Below are 15530 nucleotides of genomic sequence, written 5' to 3'. Positions count from 1 at the left end.
TAGCAGACATCTTTTTTCCTCTTTCTAAACCCATACTTTTATTGGGGTTTATATTAGAAATGGACGTTTCAGGCATCTGTTTAGTGTATGGGGGATTGTTTCCTTAGGGATATCCTTGATTGACGTCCTCTGTTATTAGTGTCGTGCTGAGAACAGACTAGCAGGGTGGACTGAACCAAAAAATGGCTTCCTCTGGCAAGCCTGGAAATGGACAAAAACACCAGCATTCCCAATCTTCGGAGTGTTGTCATACAGTCTAAATTACTCTTCATATAACAGTACCTGCCGCTTAGAGTTGATTCTAACCCATTAAATTCTGTTTCCATAAATGGGTTATAGGAACCGTTGTAGTTTATCAGCTTTCCCTTTTGATGTAAAGCTCAGAACTGCCTAAGGTGGCACACCTTCACCCGTGTTTTCTGGCACAGTAACCTTCATGAGGCGCAGTTTGGTTCACAAATACGATCTGAAAAAGAATAAGGCAGAATAATGAATTTCTACTCCATCTCCAGTAGATTTGTCATTTAATTTCTTTTTTGTATGATTTGATGGAAATATGCCATTTTATACACACGTGGACTTATTCATCAAAAGATCTTTTAAAATCCAATTATCATTGAGTGAAATAGTTCCATAGGGGTTGGAATTAAGCAGAACTTTCGTTTAAATTCTAGTAAATGATTAAATGTCTAGTAATAAAGAGTGAAAGGGCATAATGCCAAAGAACAAGCAGTTTGTGTTGCTGTTTCTCAATTTCTTGATATCTTTTCTAAAAGTGCCACAGATTTGATTCTTTACCTTTGATAGAGCATGATCCTCAGAATGAGCTCCGGGATGTGACCTATTTCATTCAGTAATGAACTCTCCAGAATAGCAGAGTCCATTTTTTAAAAGTGTTGTTTGTCATTATTTAAAAACCTTCTCAAATACTGCCTTAAAAACATAGCTACTCTCTCCGTGGAGCTTTTATATTAGAATGACTTTTCTCCTCTATTTTCTGTTTTGGGTATATTAGGAATATCTTGACAAGAAAGATGAGAGCCACGAGAGACCACACCTTTATTCTTTGACAGTAAATACAGACTAGCGGGATAACATGAGTTTTTAACATTTTTCGGGTTGCATGTTCATTTGAACTGTTTCAGTTTAAATAGCTTACTGAACCTAACAAGTTGTCTGATGACACCAACATACGCTCAATTCCTGTAGTTCATAACAAAAACAAATGTCTTCAAGGGCTTGTCTGTTCCTGGCCATGTTTATACTCTTTACTCATTTAATCTTCATAAACATCCCCACTACAAAGTAAATTCCACAAGGGCAGTGATTTCTATGTTTTGGTCACAGCCATCCCTAGGTACCGAGAACAGTTCTAAACAAATAGACAAGCAACATGTGAAATAGCTACTGTTACCTAACTGTGAGGCAGCTGAGACGTAGACAGGTACAGTGAACCCACAGAAATAATACACATGGCTTACGTGGTAGAGTTTATTGTTAGAGGGCAATGATGGTCTTCACATAGGGTTTATTAACCTCAGCACCATTTAAAAAAAATATTTATTTATGTATTAAATGCTTGGGTCTTAGTTGTAGCACATGGAGCCTTCATTGCATCAGGGAGGACCCTTTCTTGCAATGCACGGACTCTCGAGTTGTGGTTCGTGGGCTGAGTAGTTGCAGTACTTGGGCTTAGTTGCTCTGCGGTATGTTCAGTCCAAGTTCCCCAGCCAGGGATTGAACCCATGTCCCCTGCTGGTTTTGAAAGATCTCCTGCAGAGGTGTGGGTTGACGGTGGCTCACCCCAGGAACCAGGGAACTGGCAGCAGCAATCCTGAAAGGTGCCCCCTGGTGCAATTCCCCCTGGAATTCGCTCAGCCTCAGCACTATTGATATTTGGGGCTGGATACTTTTTTCCTGTGAAAAACTCTCCTGCAAGTTGGAACATGTTGAGCAGCATCCTGGCCTCTACTCACTACATATGAACCCCAGTTGTAATGTTCAAAAAGTGCTACCAGACAGTGGATGTATACAACGAGGTCTACTGTACAGCACAGGGAACTATATTCAATGTCCAGGATAAACCTAATGGAAAAGACTATTAAAAAGAATGTATGTATATGTGTATATGTATATATATATATGCATAACTGAGTCACTTTGCCATATAGCAGAAATGAACACATCATTGTAAATCAACTATACTTAAATAACATATATGTAAAACCAGACGTCTTATCACACATTTCCCATTGTCTCTTGGGAGATAAAAATTATTCCCAGGGCTTCCTGGGTGGTGCTAGTGTGTCCGACTCTTTGTGACCCCATGAATTGCAGCATGCCAGGCCTCCCTGTCCATCACCAACTCCCGGAGTTCACTCAAACTCATGTCCATCAAGTCGGTAATGCCATCCAGCCATCTCATCCTCTGTCGTCCCCTTCTCCTCCTGCCCCCAATCCCTCCCAGCATCAGAGTCTTTTCCAATGAGTCAACTCTTCGCATGAGGTGGCCAAAGTACTGGAGTTTCAGCTTTAGCATCATTCCTTTCAATGAACACCCAGGATTGATCTCCTTCAGAATGGACTGGTTAGATCTCCTTGGAGTCCAAGGGACTCTCAAGAGTCTTCTCCAACACCACAGTTCAAAAGCATCAATTCTTTGGCACTCAGCTTTCTTCACAGTCCAATTCTCACATCCATACATGACCACTGGAAAAACCATAGCCTTGACTAGATGGACCTCTGTTGGCAAAGTAATGTCTCTGCTTTTGAATATGCTATCTAGGCTGGTCATAACTTTCCTTCCAGGGAGTAAGCGTCTTTTAATTTTATGGCTGCAGTCACCATCTGCAGTGATTTTGGAGTCCCCACAAATAAAGTCAGCCACTGTTTCCACTGTTTCCCCATCTATTTCCCATGAAGTGATGGGACCAGATGCCATGATCTTTGTTTTCTGAATGTTGAACTTTAAGTCAACTTTTTCACTCTCCTCTTTCACTTTCAACAAGAGATTTTTGAGTTCCTCTTCACTTTCTGCCATAAGGGTGGTGTCATCTCCATATCTGAGGTTATTGATATTTCTCTCGGCAATCTTGATTCCAGCTTGTGCTTCATTCAGCCCAGTGTTTCTCATGATGTACTCTGCATATAAGTTAAATAAGCAGGGTGACAATATACAGCCTTGACATACTCCTTTTCCTATTTGGAACCAGTCTGTTGTCCCATGTCCAGTTCTAACTGTTGCTTCCTGACCTGCATATAGGTTTTTCAAGAGGCAGGTGGTCTGGTATTCCCATCTCTTTCAGAATTTTCCACAGTTGATTGTGATCCACACAGTCCAAGGCTTTGGCATAGTCAATAAAGCAGAAATAGATGTTTTTTCTGGAACTCTTGCTTTTTCCATGATCCAGCGGATGTTGGCAATTTGATCTCTGGTTCCTCTGCCTTTTCTAAAACCAGCTTGAACATCACGGTTCACGTACTGCTGAAAAGGTCCATCTAGTCAAGGCTATGGTTTTTCCAGTAGTCATGTATGGATGTGAGAGTTGGATTGTGGAGAAAGCTGAGTGCCAAAGATTGATGCTTTTGAACTGTGGTGTTGGGGAAGACTCTTGAGAGTCCCTTGGACTGCAAGGAGATCCAAGCAGTCCATCCTAAAGGAGATCAGTCCTGGGTGTTCGTTGAAAGGACTGAGAATTGAAAGGACTAGTTTGGAGAATTTTGAGCATTACTTTACTAGCGTGTGAGATGAGTGCAATTGTGTGGTATTTGAGCAATCCTTGACATTGCCTTTCTTTGGGTAGCACAGAGGAATGTTAATTTATAATTTAGTTAGTACAGTCACTTTTGCTGTAACACAGCACATGTCTTCCTAAAAATCACCTCCCTGTGCAAATCCAGACAATGAAAGTATGGGGCTTTTGTGGAAAATGGATTTAGGAGCATAGTACTCAAAAACCTCATTAGTGGCACATAAAAATAAAAATAAGAGGACTTCCCTGGTGGTCTGGTGACTAAGACTCCACACTCCTAATGCATGGGGTGGGGCCCGGGTTCCATCCCTGATTGGGGCACTATATCCCACATGCTACAACTAAAAACCTGCAGCCTAATAATTTAATTAAACAAAGATAGGAGCCTAATGAAAGACATAACATAGTTTCACACATGTTAAATGCTTAGGAAAAGCAAGTACTACAGATAAACTTTGTGTTGCAAAAGACCTGCAGTTTGCTTGTGGAAATGGACGTTGGAGAGGTTTCAGCTTGTGAATTATTGAGAAGTGTTGAAAGTAGAGAGCCGTGAAATTAGACAGTCGTATCACTGCCTGTGGATGGACGTGTTTCATAAAACGGACAATGAACTGAAGTAGCTGCTGGACAGAGTTGAGGGTGTGCAGGTGTGTCCTTTGTGTGCTCCTCGCTGTCGACATCATCAGGTGCAGTTTCTGCCCTCACCTAGGCTTTCTTGTGGATGTGCTCATGCGTACACAAATGCAGGATTTCTGTGATGTTTCAGCTTTTCTGTAATACACAAATTGCATCGGAACATCCTTGTACATAAATGTTATAGGAAAACTGATGCTACGTTCATCTGGATTTTGAGACCCTTCAAAGGAGGAGGGGGAAAAAAATGGACTACAAAAAAGATTGTGAGTGTAGGATGAAAAGGTATACTTCGTAAATAATACTGCAGACAGACCAGTAGAACTGAAGAAAGGCTGGAAGTTTGTCTTCCCTTCCCTCTTGTGGTCCTGAGCAGTCCCTCCTCCTTTGTGCCGAGGCTGATGGTCATGACTTGATGCGTGGCCTGCCACCTCCCAGGGTGCCCAATTGCTGTGTGTATTAAAGAACTTGTGTATTACGCGCTAAGAGAATTCTGTGCATTAATAGTGATGGCTTTTTGCTTATTTTTTTAAAGATTCATTTGGGTTATATTTACATTGCTTTCATTTGTTGGCTCAGTATATTTTTAACTGATTTTTAGTTCCTGTGGGTGATTTAGAAATTAGTTTTTGAAATATAAAAATAAAATTTTGAGTATATAAAAATACATTTGCAGAAACAAGAGCAGTAAGAATTGACAATCCTACCAGGTTGTGGAAAATTACCACATTTAAACACTTAAGACTGGAATTTTGTTTGGTTGATATTTTGGTTTTTCATACTCTTAATTTATTTTAATTGATATTTTTACAAAATCATTAGAAAACGTTACTCTGATTTTTATTTGATAAGTATGTTGTTTTATGAGAGGTGACATTTTATAACTAATTGCCTGTAAAATCTCAATCTTATGAATTTTAATTTTATAGAAACCTAGTAATCTTCAGTGACTATAATTAAGTCAGAACAAATAAACATTTGAGAGGACTTCTTTCTTTATGTGTTACCGTTAGGCCTAAGTAATAGGAAAGATTATTTCTTTCATTAAAGAATAGCAGAAGACTTACATGTAGAATGCCTTTGTAAATAAATGATTTTTTATGTCAACTTAGTATAACATTAAATAAAAGAAAACACAATGGATACTTGAAAAAAGTAAAAGAAGAGCATAGATGTATTCATTTTTCATGGTTGATTTTAATCACTGATCTTTTAACTAAAGGGCTTCCCAGGTGGCTCAGTGATAAAGAATCTGCCTGCCGATGCAGGCGACGTGGGTTTGATCCCTGGGTCCAGAAGATCCCATGGAGGAGGATATGGCAACCCAGTTAGGATTCTTGCCTGGGAAATCCCATGGGCCGAGGAACCTGGCAGGCTGCATGACTGAGCATGCGTGCGTGCACTTTTAACGAAGATAGAATGCTAAGATTTTTATTTATTTATTTAGTGAGTTTAACTTAAAGACATCGTGATCCTGAAAGTACTTGAACAATATAAGAGTATTCAGTTTAACTGAATTAGCATCCACTTTCAGGGAAAAGAGTGTTTATGCTCCTTTGTGATTGTTCTTGATTTTAGTGTTTCCTTTGCCCTGTGTGCTTGTCTGTGTGTGTTACTCAGTTGTGTCTGACTCTCTTGCATCCCCATGGGCAGTAGCCTGCCAGCCATGGAATTCTCCAGGCAAGAATACTGGATTGGGTTGCCAATCCCTTCTCCAGGGGTCTTCTCGACCCAGGTATTAAACCCAGGTCTCCTGGATTGCAGGCAGGTTCTTTATGGTCTGAGCGACCAAGGAAGCCCATGTCCTTGTCTAAGGGATACTCAAATCTATTGTCTGGAGGTCAGAATAATAATCTCTCCGGCCAGTAACTGTTATAGGGTCCTGTATAACTGTTATAACTGTATAACAGTCCTGTAAACTGTTATAATTTACAGTTTCTGGAATAGTAGGGTTAGAGTCCACTTTATTCCCTCTAGGCAAGATGATGCTGGAAAATAATGCAATGCAATAGGGAGTATTTGTTTTATTTTTGGAATATTGGTCTTTATAAAAAGAATTTGTATATTTCTCTTCTACCTTCCACTGAACCGAGTCTAGCTTTTTAATGCCCCTTCCCAAAAAGAGACTTAAAAAAAGATGCTATCCTCCTTTTTTCATTATTAAGGTGTCTAATCTCTGTCATAGGTTTACTCCCTTCCCCACAGCATTTTATTCTGTTAAAACATTGGAATTTATGAACCTTGACATATTCGTGGTATTCATCACATCTAGGTACTTCAGCATTTTCCACTTTATCTCCAGAGGCTGTCAGTTCTTAGTTATTCTGTCATCAGTTTATTGCTTATTACATAAACTGATATCCCATTATGAGACTTCAGGTTTCCATTGTTGCACTTTCTTAAATTAACTGGTAGGAAAGTCATCTGCATGCTTTTTATGTAGTGAAAGTATCACCACAAATAAATATCTAAACCCACCGCCTCTTATCACCTATTAAATGTGTTTTGAAAACACCACAAAAGGCTGTAAACACCTATTGGTGTAATAAGCTCCAATAAACTAGAGGAATCATAGAAATACATTATATTCCATCAATCATTCTATTATCACAATAGTCAATATATAATTCTTTTTTTAAAAAACTGTATACTGTTTTACATGGTTTTAGTTTTATTTACTGGGTAAAGTTTCTAATACTTGAATAACCAATAAAAATAATATTAGTGAAAGTTTTGGTTTGGAAAAAGAACTTATGTATTTAACGTTCGCCAGAAAATTTGCGGCTTGCGGTTATAAATGTCCTGTAATACAGATCACATGGAATAATCTTTTAAAATTAACAAAGCAGTATTCAGTGCAACATCTTGACTGTTTTCTCCATAATTAAAGTTGTTTTCTAAGGTTTTGCATGTCAGTGATTGATCTTCCTTACAGGTTTCTTTGTGGTATGTTACTCAGTGGGGGAAAAAATATTTGTTTACAAATGATCATATTTTTTAGGTATCATTGCATGTTGCATCAAAATTGTTTTAGGCATCTGTTATTTTGGGCTTAGATAAATAGATTGGGATTTTTCTCCTCTCATATCCAGAAGACAGTTCAGTTCAGTCGCTCAGCCGTGTCCGACTCTTTGCAACCCCATGAACCACAGCACGCCAGGCCTCCCTGTCCATCACCAACTCCTGGAGTCCACCCAAACCCATGTCCATTGAGTCAGTGATGCCATCCAGCCTTCTTATCCTCTGTTGTCCCCTTCTCCTCCTGCCCTCAATCTTTCCCAGCATCAGGGTCTTTTCAAATGAGTCAGCTCTTTGCATCAGGTGGCCAAAGTATTGGTGTTTCGGCTTCAACATCAGTCCTTCCAATGAATACCCAGGACGGATCTCTGAAGACAGTAGTAGGCATAATCTTATCACTTGACCTAGGAAGAATAGTAGTTCTTAGGCAAAGGTCTTATTCTACAAGAAATAGCCGCTCTTAGAGCAGTTTTTTTTTCAGCAAGCATAAAAGGTAGATTTTTCTTTGTGTTGTTTGTGTATTTATTTAGAAATGTTGTTTACTCCTTCCATTTCTCCTCTTACATTTTTCTATAGCATACTTTCTTCAGATATAAAAATCAGTCCCTTTACATTGTCTATGTAAAGATTTCTCTGTGAAACGACAATCCCATAAATTATTGCTCTTCCAGTGCTGCAGTCTATGTTTTAATATGCCGGTGCCCATCTTGGAGTGCTATTAGATTGATTTTTCCACATTTGAATTTGACAGTGGTTCTCTATAATGTGCCTAGACTGCGATACAAAATAATGGCTGTAGGTGGATACTCAAACTTATTTTCTATTCATGGCCCACCTATCATGTAAAATGCAATGATTGTGGAGCCAGATCAACTTTATGTTTATGAAAACAGAAGAACAGATTGAAGTCCCACTGTGGATGGGGGTGGGTTGGGAACTGGTGAGTCTACCTATATTGTGAAACTAAGTTAGCATTTACACACACATGTACATACAATAGATAGTAGAAAAGGCGATGTAGGAGTGTCAGTACCTGGGGCTTTGAATTGCATCGCCTTTACTCACTAACTTTATTGTTGCAATAAAGAAATTGGCTATTTCGCTACATGTTATTTTGTAAAGTTTGTGGTAGTAGTACATTCATTTTCTCTTACTCTCTTTTCCTCCAGCCATAATGAAAGGAAAGTGACCTGTAAACATCCAGTCACAGGACAGCCATCCCAGGACAATTGTATTTTTGTAGTGAATGAACAGTAAGTAAAGCGTTTCATGGAACGCCTCTATTCAAAATGGGGTCAGCATTCCAATTGCTGTTATCCGTATTTAATACAGTACAATGGAACAATTTTTTTATCTTGAGATTTGCAGTCAAGTGTAGTAACAGAATACCATCTGTTTACCATGTGTGGTATAGAAACATGGCTTAAAATTTTTTTCATGAGGAATGTAATTTCAGAAGCTATTTTTACAATAGCTCAAACACAGAGAATAAACTCAAGATCCCTGGATGCAGGGTCAGGGGGAACTAAACTTGGTCAAATTATTAGACTAATTTGAACTTAGGTTTCTCATCCTTAAACAGAGATTTCTCAGGATTTTTGTAAGCATCAAGTGAAATTTATTTGAAAATAGCTTATAAATCTGTTCTTCAAAAATTAGTTGTTGGTACCATTGTTATTATTTTCTTTTAGGGGTTTGGGAGAGGGCTGCTACACTGCTTTTCTTACGGGATCTTGGTTCCTCAACCAAGGAACGAACCCGTGCCCTCGGCAGTGAAAGTGAGGAGTCATAAACACGTTACCACCTGGGAATTCCCTATCATTTTCATGGCCTTCAGTATTATAATAGCAAATCTTGTAATTAAAATTTTATAATTAAAACGTTCCAGTTAGATGACTGAGTAGCATATCTGTATGAAAGCTTATTAAAATAAACATGATATTAACTTAAGTTGTGCTTAGTTATATTTCAAGTAGTTATAAATATTAAGCTGGAACTATAGAGCTTATTAAGCTCTAACTAATACCCAGCTGTTTGGAAAAGTCAGACAGACACCAGCATTATTAGCTCCAGGAAAACATTATTATAACGTGGTTTTACAGAAGTAGCATGTTCTAGCACTCTTGACCTGTTATATTTTCAGGACTGTTGCAGCCATGACATCTGAAGAAAAAAAGGAACGACCTTTAAGTATGATAAATGAAGCTTCTAACTATAACATGACTGCAGACTATGCGGTGCATCCAATGAGCCCTGTAGGGAGGGTAAGTTATTCTGCTTACTCTTAATATTGATAACTGGCATAATTGGTAGTATCCATTATTATTGCTCTTAATGAACTTAGAATTATAGAATAATCATTTCATTTTTGTTATTACATGAGTCTAATTACATTTGAGGTAATTGGCATAAGAAGCAAGGCCTTAGAATATAAAGAAATAAGATTATATTTTAATAATTTAATGACTTACATTTTAAAAATATTATAGAGTTCTGATTTTGAATTGTTTTACAAGTATAATGGATGTTTGTGTGAGACAGTGGCAGTTTATTGAATCAACTTAAGTTTTAAAAGTGACGATTAATTCAGTGACCTAGAAATCCCATTATTAAGTATGCCTAGAATGATAGATTGGTATGTATGGCTTCCCTGGTGACTCAGAGGATAAAGTGTCTGCCTGCAGTGCGGGAGACCCGGGTTCAATCCCTGAGTCAGGAAGATCCCCTGGAGAAGGAAATGGAAACTCAATCCAGTACTCTTGCCTGGAAAATCCCATGGACAGAGAAGCATGGTAGGCTACAGTCCACGGGGTTGCAAAGAGTTGGACACGACTGAGCAACTTCACTTTCAGAATGATGTATATATTCTATTTTATTCTATAGTATTATTTTATTCTATAATATTATATTATACTGTTTTGTTAATGTAGAATCCATTACTGCTAAAAGGTTTCAAAACCCTATGTCAGTTGCTTGATGACTGAAATATTTAGAATCCATTATGTGAAAGTGTCATAGCCATATGGATACAGAAGTGGATGGTTTTTCTTTGTAATCAGAAACAAAAATACTGTTTAATCTATGATATCAGACTTGTATGGCTATAATAATTTATAGTTATTGCTTCTTGTACCATAATGTTAATGTTTTGATATAGCATTCTAGTATAAAAATGTCTTCAAACTCTTAGATAATGTGCTAATCTGAATAAATAGTTGCCTTAAAGTTACTGCTTGGTGCCTAAATTAAGGATAGCAAGAGAATCAAAGGATGATAAAAGAATTGTCTTTATTTACTTAGAAAATAATTATTTATTTTATAATAGTAAAACAGTTGTAATAGTAAATTATAGTTACTGTAAAGAAATACTAGTTAAGGTTTTTTAAATGAAATATTGTAGAATATTAAAATAAGTGTAGATTTTCAAATAATATAAATTATTTCTATTTTGTATATGACATAAAGGATAACTGAGCATCATAGTGCGCTTAACAAAAACAAAACAGCCAACTCAGAATGCAGATGTGCTGTGTAAATACGACAAATCCCAGAAGTCAAAAGAGAGAATGAGAAATTCAGCCACAGAAAACTACCATGTGTGCATAATATTGATAACTTACATGACAATAAAAGAAGAATCCTGAGGAGAAAGTGTTATATAGGCGGTTATTTGAGGGGGAGAGAAAGATATTCTGTAACTATGAAAAGAGCTGTTTACATGAATAGACACACGCATGTATACACAGTGACATTAGTTGCCTAGAGTTGTGTTTGGGTTATTTGAATGCTGGTGTCTAGAGGTGAGAAGCAGTCTGGTCCTTCTACATCTTTTTGTACTGTTTGAGATCTATACTGTGTTTTTATGCATTATTTGTTCAAGAGGAAATTAAAATTTACCCAGAAAAAAAAATGCCATGGTTGATATTGGACCTTAAAATTCTATTATGTACTAATATAAGTTTTACAAAAGGAGGTTTTAATGAAATGTGCTAGCTTTCCAAAGATTCTAGTAAGTTTAAAAATAAGAGATAAATTGATACTACTTACCTTCCCTGCTGTTGCTGCTAAGCCGCTTCAGTCGTGTCCGACTCTGTGCGACCCCATAGACGGCAGCCCACCAGGCTCCTCTGTCCCTGGGATTCTCCAGGCAAGAACACTGGAGTGGGCTGCCATTTCCTTCTCCAACTTACTTTCACAGAGGAATTGAAATTCAGCTTCTTTTGTCTTTATGTTTTTTGGTTACCGCTATCATTCTGACCAAGATAAATTGTCTGGGTTAAACATAGCAATATTTTAAAAGATTATGTGTACTTTTAAGAATGTGGTAAACACCATCTGGCTGGCATCATTCCAGTTCAGAGTTGTCCTTAAAGAAGAAAACACTACATGACATTAAGCAGTTCCTTCCAGTCTTGTTTTGATTTGATGTGATATGTTTATTTATATTTTATCTGTGAGATTTGCTCTTGTAACTTGACACTGTTGACTTTCTTTAATTGGAACAACACTGTTAACTGCAGATATGAGTCAAAAAGTTCTGTCATTTGGCTTATTCCTTAAAATGCATTAATATAATTTTTCCTAAAGGTTCATTTTATTTATCAGGTAGGGCAAAATACTGCCATACACTGTGCCTTTTGAAAAATTGTTCCTGAAAATTTTAAAGGAGAGAAATATGTGATCCTTTCGTAATATCCTTGAAGAGGAAAAGCCTTTGTGCAGAATTCTTATACTTGAAACAACTAAGACACAAAAGCAGAATTGCAATAATTCATCTGAAAAGATTAAATCCTGGAAGTTTCAAAGAAATCTGGAGAAGAGATTTAAAAGGTTAAAATTAGGAAGATAAAAAGTAAACTCAATATCTAGACATTAATACCATATTTTCTGTTGGGTTTTTTTTTTTCTTTAGACTTCACGGGCCTCAAAAAAAGTTCATAATTTTGGGAAGAGATCAAATTCAATTAAAAGGAATCCTAATGCACCTGTGGTCAGACGAGGTTGGCTTTATAAACAGGTATTTTTTCCCCCTGTTTGATGTGACAAAAGAAGAAAATATAAAGAAGCCTTTTTAGCTGCAGGTCCTAAGACAATTGTATAAAGTGGAGAAGAAACTGTATAGTTAATCATCCAGGTTCTTCCCTTTTTATTACTATGAAGAGTGTTAGGGAAACAGTGAAAAAAGAAAAAGTAATGGGTGTTACCTGGAACAGAGATATTGTGTGTGTGTGTGTGTGTGACTGAGAGAGAGAGGTATTTCAAAATTTGAAATTAAATGTATGTTATATGAAAATGTTAGGAATAACATGCTAAGATCTTCTAGGCAGAAATATTTTTTCCGTGGAAAAAAATACAGAGTAGTTGTTCATTTTTCTGTTCTTATAAAAAGGTACAATTATGTAGTTCTCTGCTTTGATTTATAGAGAAATCTGATGATAATTTGAGATTTTTCTGAGTTTTGCAGATTTTTGCTTCCATGCCCTCAAAACTACTCTTTCAAGTGTCTCCTTTTTTTTTCTTTTTCTTTTCTTGTTTATCTGCTTGCCCAGGCATAGGTCACTCTTATACCCTGACAAGTAGGGGTTTACATTGTTCCATTATCTGGAAAACCTGGTAACTAAGCTTTTTTGGAACCTTGTTAATTTTGTAATTGGTAAGGATGTGTATACATTGAACTTGGTGGCATCTGTTTTGATTGCTGAGAGGCTGTTGTTTTCTTTTTCACTTTCTGGTTTGCATCTGGATTTCAAATAAATGACCTCCAGATAACTGAGATAACTGCACTCAGGACCTTTATCTTCCTTTGTTCTGTCTTTCTGATTCTACATGTGCATACATGATGTTAGTTAAATATTAGTTCATTAATAGTGCTAATTTACTCTGTCAAATAATGCTAATTGCTTTCAGATGACCTAATAATTATATTCATTAAAATTCACAATGAGGTCGTTATGAAACATTCATTAGACATCGTTAACCTGACAACTGGATGGCAACTAATCTAACGTATTGGAAGTAGACCCACTTAAAATCCAGAAAATCCCCATTCAAGCAAATTAATTTTGCCAATTTCTGACTGCATTGATTGAGTGTGTAACTTGGATACCAACTTTTAATTTTTATTTAAAGATCACTTAACTATATTTTAACCATCTGACATTTAAACTTATCCAAGCTGAAAGATTTTTAACTAGACTTTCTAATGAGTCCAAATTCTGTTCAAATAGCTAAATGTGATATTGAGCTTTATAGAGGATATGGAACTCCTTACTTAAAATGATTGCAGTTCTTAGTTCTTGATCCCTTGGTTAATTTAGTATTGCCAAAGCTCTACCAACAAGTTTCTCTACTCCTGAGTACTTATTCTGTAATAGGTGTGTAGCTTACAGAGAATATTTGTAGAACTGCTTAAAAATCTGAACTTTGAAATTATTTATACTAAAGAAATTGTTAATTAAGAAATTAAAAATGCATATTTGAGAGGGGGGTGCTTTCTTTAGTGTAATTGTAAATTTTAAGGACGAAATCTCTTACTTAAGAGATTTTTACCCATATGACTTCTTCAGTTCTGAAGCCATCCTTACGTGATGGTCACAACTAGAAATAAATTGAGAAATATTAATCAACACGCATACAAACTGGCATCTTTTTTACCTGTTTATGTCTGTGTTTGTGTGTGTCTGTGTTTCATTTTCTCCTATGGTTTTGGTTTATTGCATGTGGGAAGGTAATTTTTATTTAAATTGTAGTTTTGTTTGAGCTTGGTATTTTTATTACCTAAATTACTTAGAAAAAGCTGCCAAGTGGGTACTCTCTTCTGCAGGATAAGCAAAACCTAGGCTGGGTATGTAAGAAGAAAAAAATGGTTATTAAATATGTTTGTATGCTAAGGTTCCTTTATTCACAATCATTTTAAATCACATTACCTTTGGAATAATTTCAAATCACACACTTTTCTTCGTGTTGAAGATTAACATATTTATTAAATCTGGCTTACCAGAATGCACACCCTACTGCACAGTCACCTTATTCTCATGCTAGCAGACGTGTTCACATTGCTTGCAAATACGAAACCAAATCAAACCGGTTCAACAGAATTCCTTTTTACATGACAGTATTATTCTTCAAAGACCAGTGTACTTAAAAATACATTACCATGTTATAAACCCCTGGAAAACTACCCCAAAATTTTGATTAGGGTTTTAGTTAGATTTCTGTGCAGCATATATCAAACACACCTTGTTTTAAGAGCTTATTTTAAACAAATGCACCAGAAATGAGTTTTCACTTTCTGAAATGAAAAAGAAATAATCCTTTTTCATGCTGGTTTCTTTCAGGACAGCACTGGCATGAAGCTATGGAAGAAACGCTGGTTCGTGCTTTCTGATCTTTGCCTCTTTTATTATAGAGGTGAGTTTACTACCAGAAACTGTAGAAATATGTGAAGCATCAGATACTCTTTCGAAGAAAAAAATTAGAAATCTTTTTACTATTTTATTATCAACCAACTGATATCAAGAAACTCTTGATATGTGTGATATGTGTATGTTAGTCACTCAGTCATGTCCAACTCTTTGTGACCCCATGGACTGTAGCACACCAGACTTCTCTGGTGAGAGTCCTTGGGATTCTCCAGGCAGGAATACTGGAGTGGGTTGTCATTCCTTTCTCCAGTTGACACATGTAATTTGAAGTAAATAAGGTGGGACAGAAGGCAATATAGGGCTTCAAGCTGAATGGTCTTAGTTTTGGTCTGGTTTTTGTAATCTCTTTCTGCCAACCTGATTTGTTTATATGAAGAGCATGTGAGTATTCACTCTATAATGTTATCCTTGAATTCAGTGCCTAATAGATAAGGAAACATTAATTTGATAGGATTCTTTTTATATGTCAGTTTTGTCATATCTAGCCATTGGTCCACTAGACACCCCATTCTCCCCAGCAAATGATTTTAGAGCATTAGACACTACTATGATGTATTAGCAAATAAGAAAAATAGCAAAGAATTTATTTATTATGATCCCTTCCAGTACCCTCTCTCTGTCTCTCTATCTCTGTCTCTCTCTCTCTCTGTCTCTCTCTCACACACACTTTTCTTTTGAACAGTGACAACCCCCTTGAAATGAG

At 36.7% G+C, this 15530-nt stretch overlaps 1 protein-coding gene and 1 long non-coding RNA gene across 12 annotated transcripts in view; one reads left to right on the top strand and one right to left on the bottom strand.

The window, feature by feature from the left end:
• The window catches only part of PLEKHA5 (pleckstrin homology domain containing A5), a 262028-nt gene that overhangs the window by 146706 nt on the left and 99792 nt on the right, over positions 1-15530 (top strand). For all 11 annotated transcript variants that reach the window (XR_011256131.1, XM_069585600.1, XM_069585598.1 and 8 more), the window contains 4 exons: positions 8573-8656; positions 9547-9667; positions 12316-12420; positions 14741-14813. Coding sequence is in view for 8 of the 11 variants with exons in the window: in XM_069585600.1 (XP_069441701.1) it covers positions 8573-8656; positions 9547-9667; positions 12316-12420; positions 14741-14813 (383 nt within the window). In the remaining 3 variants the exon portion in view is untranslated. The remainder of the gene's footprint in view (positions 1-8572; positions 8657-9546; positions 9668-12315; positions 12421-14740; positions 14814-15530) is intronic.
• LOC138437751 (uncharacterized) lies at positions 6395-11817 on the bottom strand. Its single transcript, XR_011256133.1, has 2 exons — positions 11451-11817; positions 6395-7807 (listed from the first exon to the last, which is right to left on the bottom strand). It is a non-coding gene; the product is annotated as an uncharacterized lncRNA (long non-coding RNA).

Source organism: Ovis canadensis, chromosome 3, assembly GCF_042477335.2.
Source record: "Ovis canadensis isolate MfBH-ARS-UI-01 breed Bighorn chromosome 3, ARS-UI_OviCan_v2, whole genome shotgun sequence".
NCBI lineage: Eukaryota > Metazoa > Chordata > Mammalia > Artiodactyla > Bovidae > Ovis > Ovis canadensis.
This window is presented reverse-complemented; position numbering and strand designations above follow the sequence as displayed.